Here is a 5,572-nt window from a genome sequence, read left to right as displayed (position 1 = left end):
AATCATCTGACATCATGCAATCAAAAGCCATTGCACATGTGAAATAATGGCTGTGTCCACATGCAGAACAGTCATTAGTTTTTATATAAACTTATGTCTAAACTAAAATGTCTTAATAATTTAGGTTAACTCCATTATATGATGACTTACAGGTAGGGCTGGGAAATGAATCAAATTTGACATTCAGAACTTATAATTGACATAATCTTGTCTATATCAATTATTTTTATTGTTATGTCCTAACTGTGTGTTCATGTACTGTTCCTTTAAAATCATGCTACCAAGCTGTAGTCAGGTGATTCTGCTCCTATCTGCCACATGGAAGCAACCTAAATGCACAGGCCTATCAAGCGACTCAAGCAGCTAGGACCAAAGAAAAACAGCATCTGTCATTTGGACGTGCTGTGTTTTGACTATAATTAAGACGGCACTGAACAAAAAGACGTCAAATATAAATGCTGAGAAAAAATGAGAGGAACAAGCTCCCTGCAACATTAGAAAAAATATCCCATATTTAATACTGGAGCATATTTACAGCACAAGCCTTGTCACTGAACTATGAGGGTCAAAAATACAAAAACAAAATAATCGTTCATTAATTGTAATTATGGTAAAATGTTAAATTAATCGTGATATTGATGTGCGCTCATATCGCCCAGCACTATTTACAGGTGTTACCAGTCAGGGTTCTTTTTAAGGTCTTATTTAAAATGTACTCTACTTCAAATTAGAGTTCCACATGAAGCATTGTATAGTTTCTTAATAATTAAGTTACACAGCAAAATGAAGTAGCCACCACCAACACTGACAATCAAAATATGTTTTTTTATAAAGAGGGTTGCTGTTAAGAATGTCTACCAAAGTTTACCAAAAACCATAAAAAAAATTCTTAATGCTAAGACTTATTTCTCAGTACCTGCACTGGAGAACTACCCCAAATGAATACAAATTATACTAAAACCTACAGAGCCCGTTCCATGTGAGAATGAGGTCATGAATTCTTCCCACTCTGATTTGTCCAAACTGAAATGCCATACCCAGAAGAGTTTTATACATGACTATAAAAGTGTGAAAACTGTTGTCAACAGGGATTTGTGAGGCAGAAGTTGTGAACAGACTTTGGGATGTTGTTCTGTGTAATTTTGCTGTCTCTCAGCGTTATGGCAAAAGGGGAAATGCCCCTGTGTCACCTTATGGAGAGCCCAGAGTACCCTCTATTTTCTAAGAAAGGAGATGTAACTATTGGAGGAGCTTTTTCAATACACAGTGGTGTAACACTACCTTCAATGACATTTACTGAAAAACCTAAATCTCTGACATGCTCTAGGTTTGTTATTGTGAGAAACTTAGTATGTTAACCAAATCCAGTTACATTTTTCATGTAAACATAACCTTTAGCTCACATTTAACATGTTGCTATGTAACTGTTTTATATGTCCACAGATTTAATCTCAGAGAACTGCGCTTTGCTCAGGCCATGGTATTTGTGATCGAGGAAATAAACAGAAGCAGCAGCTTGCTCCCAAACATTTCTGTTGGTTACAGGATTTATGACAACTGTGGCTCAAGGTTCATGTCTATGCAGGCAGCCATGGCTTTGATGAATGGTCAGGACATAACGGCAAATGAAGTCTGCTCTGGACAAGCAGGACTCCAAGCCATCATAGGGGAGTCAGAGACTTCTCCTACTATCGTACTTGCCAAAACTACAGGTCCTTTCAAGATCCCAGTAGTAAGATGCAGTTCTTTATGCTTTATTACTGAACACATGAAGAAATGTCACAAAAGATCATAAAAAAAGATACCGTTATATTATCTCATGTTGAAATTGCAAAAGATTTCACTTCGTCTGTGAATGTACTTTTTGGAGTATTACTTTGTTCTAATGCTATCTGCATACTTCAAACTACAATTCACTATCTTCACTGAATAATCCTGAAAATTATAGTTCAAAATCAAATCTCATATTTAAGACCTCCCTGAAATGAACTGATGCCCCATCCAGGGTGTGTGGCTCAGGATCCACCTTTACCCTGAACTGGACAAGCTGTTACAGACAATGAATTAATAAATTAATATTTTATTCTTTGTGACCTTTAATAATACATTAATAAAAAAATATATTGAACTAGACTCAAACAACTTTACCTTTGTGTCACATTTGTGTTTAAAGAATTCACATTACAAAAGTATGATTAGAAAATTCTAAGCATGAATATCATTTTCCCCAGTTCATCTACAAGTATTCTTCCACTTGGTATAAAATGATTTAGTAAAAGGAAAATGCTTTAGCAAAAACTTTTCTGTGGCTCTTCTTTTTCTCAACAGATAAGTCACGCTGCCACGTGTGAATGTCTGAGCAGCAGGACAGAATATCCTTCTTTCTTCAGAACAATAGCTAGTGATTACTACCAGAGCAGAGCACTAGCACAGTTGGTCAAACACTTTGGCTGGTATTGGGTAGGAACAGTGAACAGTGACAGCGACTACGGAAACAATGGAATTGCCATTTTTCTGGAAGCGGCCAAAGAGGAGGGCATATGTGTAGAGTACTCTGAGAAATTTGACAGGTCAGAGCCAGCCAAACCCCAGAAAGTGGTAGACATAATCAAAAAGGGCACAGCAAAAGTAATTATTATATTTGTTCCTCAAATTGAAATGAACATTTTAATAGAGCAGCTCATACTAAAGAATGTAACAGGATTCCAGATGATTGGTGTGGAAGGGTGGATAACTGCTGTCAACCTAATGACTCCAACAAGTTACAGTGTACTTGGTGGATCACTTGGATTTGATGTGGGAAAATCCAACATTATTGGCTTTGCTGACTACATTATAAAAGAATTTTGGGAAACAGCGTTGCCCTGCACAGCTGCAGAAATAAGTATGTCACAAGCTGAAAACAACTGCAGTAGATATAAGGATCTGATTCTGTCTAAAAAGTATAATGAAGATATCCCCGAACTGAGATATGCAAATAATATCTATAATGGAATTTATGCTGTGGCTCATGCTCTACACAGCTTATTCGGATGCATAAACAACATTTGTGAGAAAAAGTGGACAATACAGCCATGGCAGGTAGCACTGTAATTAAAATCTTAGGGAAAATCTCAATGTGTGACATTCTCCACTTGAATGCAACGCACTCTTTTTCTTTCCAAGGTTGTTGAGTCTCTGAAAAAAGTAAATTTTACCACAAGGACAGGAGAGCAGGTGTGGTTCGATAGCACTGGTGCAACAGCTGCGAAATACGATGTGATCAACTGGCAGCGGGGGCCTGATGGAGAAGTGATATTTAAGCAAGTTGGATACTACGATGCCTCCCTTCCTCCTGGAAAGCAGTTTGTCATAACTGACAAAAATATAGTTTGGGGTGGAGGTCAAGCTGAGGTATGGACAATGTTGGCATATTATGGCCATCCTACTACACTGAATAATCACTGTCCATTTTATCAGCTGCACAGGTGCAATTTGTAGTTCTACAATTACAGACTGTAGTCCACCTGTTTCTCTGCATACCATTTTAACCCCCATTTCACCCTGCTATCCAATGGTCAGAAACACCACAGAGCAGGCTTGATTTAGATAGTGGATCATTTTTAGGTCTGCACTGACACTGACATGGGGGTGGTGTGTTAGTGTGTGATGTGCTGGTACGGAGAGTGTCCACTGTGTAGATGTAAAGTCAGAGACAGTATCTCATTTGTTGCTGTACATGTGTTGTTTGTGCTGGCCATGCCCTAGTCCTTCATCAGTGGACACAGGAACATGTTGGCTTGATATTTTTGGTTGGTGGGCTGAAGGGCCAAAAAAGATCTATCTGATTTGCATACCACTGAAGAGCAGGGTGAAATGGAGACAAGAAAATATGCAGCTGGAATACAGTCTGTAATTGTAGAAATACAAAGTGCACCTGTATGGTCAGTGGAGCTGATAAAATGGGCAACGATTGTAGATTTATTGTTCAGTGTGTATGTGTGTGCATATATATATATATATATATATATATATATATATATATATATATATATATATATATATATATATATATATATATATATATATATATGTGAATGGGACAACTGTCATGCGCCAGACCTGTTTGTATGAGGCCAGAAAGATTTGTTTCACAATGCACCTGAAATCTGGTCCATATTATATGGACCTGCGGCTAGGCAACCAGACTCACTGTAAGTCAGCGCTGTCATTCAAGGGTGAATATGGCCTATAAAAGCCCTGCAGATGTTCCACATTTGGGCCAAACATTCATTGCTATCTGGGTATTATCAAGATCTGGAAATTTGCTTAAAACTATCAATTATGCAATCTACACAGAAAATACTGATTGGTGTTGAACTATATTGCTTATATTAGAAGCCAAGATCCGTGTGCAGTGACAGCTGTCCTCCAGGCACCAGGAAAGCTGGGCAGAAAGGAAGGCCAGTCTGCTGCTATGACTGTATACCATGTGCAGAAGGAGAGATCAGTAACAGGACAGGTAATTTCAGACTTACAAAGTTTCAAAGAAGGTTTACAAGCTGTACATTGTGTATTCTACTTCTGTTATTCAGAAAACAGATCCTGAACAACATTAATAAATGAATCTATAAACCTGTTTTCATTTCTAATGAGGATGATCATTAATTCTTTTGCAGATTCAAATAACTGCGAACAGTGTCCTGGGGAATACTGGTCTAATGCCGAAAGAGATAAATGTGTTTTAAAAGTCGTAGAGTTTCTCTCGTTTACAGAGGTTATGGGGATAATACTGGTATTCTTTTCTTTGTTTGGAGCAGGATTAACAATGTTTGTTGGTATTCTATTTATAATTAAAAAGGAAACTCCCATTGTCAGAGCCAACAACTCAGAGCTCAGCTTCCTGCTGCTATTTGCACTGGCTCTGTGTTTCCTCTGTTCACTTACATTCATTGGTCAGCCCTCTGAGTGGTCCTGCATGCTTCGCCACACAGCGTTCGGCATCACCTTCGTCCTTTGCATCTCCTGTGTTCTGGGGAAAACAATAGTAGTTTTAATGGCCTTCAGGGCTACACTTCCAGGCAGTAATGTCATGAAGTGGTTTGGGCCTCCACAGCAGAGACTCACTGTCCTTGCATTTACTCTCATACAGGTCATTATTTGTGTGATTTGGTTAACAACTTCTCCCCCTTACCCTTACAATAACATGAACTACTACAAAGAAAAGATAATATTAGAATGTAAATTAGGTTCAGCAGTAGGGTTCTGGGCTGTGCTGGGTTATATAGGAGTCCTGGCTAGCTTTTGTTTCTTTCTGGCTTTTCTGGCTAGAAAGCTGCCTGATAATTTTAATGAAGCCAAGTTCATTACATTCAGCATACTGATATTCTGTGCAGTTTGGATTACCTTTATTCCAGCTTATGTCAGTTCTCCAGGAAAGTTCACTGTGGCTGTAGAAATATTTGCTATTTTAGCCTCAAGCTTTGGTTTGTTATTCTGTATATTTACACCTAAGTGTTATATTATCCTGTTTAAGCCTGAACTAAACACAAAGAAACACGTAATTGGGAAAATGGCATCAAAATCACTTTAA

At 38.0% G+C, this 5,572-nt stretch overlaps 1 protein-coding gene across 1 annotated transcript; it reads left to right on the top strand.

The window, feature by feature from the left end:
- Window positions 1-1,169: 1,169 nt before the first annotated feature.
- Window positions 1,170-5,572, top strand: LOC136709151 (extracellular calcium-sensing receptor-like). The gene is made up of 6 exons (XM_066684174.1): window positions 1,170-1,327; window positions 1,444-1,732; window positions 2,329-3,081; window positions 3,166-3,393; window positions 4,378-4,501; window positions 4,659-5,572. Exons 1-6 carry the CDS (start codon window positions 1,176-1,178, stop codon window positions 5,570-5,572), a joined length of 2,460 nt encoding a protein of 819 aa, XP_066540271.1. The 5' UTR covers window positions 1,170-1,175.

Source organism: Hoplias malabaricus, chromosome 11 (assembly GCF_029633855.1).
Source record: "Hoplias malabaricus isolate fHopMal1 chromosome 11, fHopMal1.hap1, whole genome shotgun sequence".
NCBI lineage: Eukaryota > Metazoa > Chordata > Actinopteri > Characiformes > Erythrinidae > Hoplias > Hoplias malabaricus.
Note: the sequence above shows the minus strand (reverse complement) of the source record. Positions and strands in the feature narration are given on the sequence as shown.

Excerpts from the sequence above, each read along its gene's own strand:
- LOC136709151 (XM_066684174.1), top strand. The coding sequence starts at position 1,176 with ATGCCCCTGTGTCACCTTATGGAGAGCCCAGAGTACCCTCTATTTTCT. Across the intron at positions 1,328-1,443 it reads AAATCTCTGACATGCTCTAG|ATTTAATCTCAGAGAACTGC; the intron begins GTTTGTTATTGT and ends ATATGTCCACAG. Across the intron at positions 4,502-4,658 it reads AGAGATCAGTAACAGGACAG|ATTCAAATAACTGCGAACAG; the intron begins GTAATTTCAGAC and ends ATTCTTTTGCAG.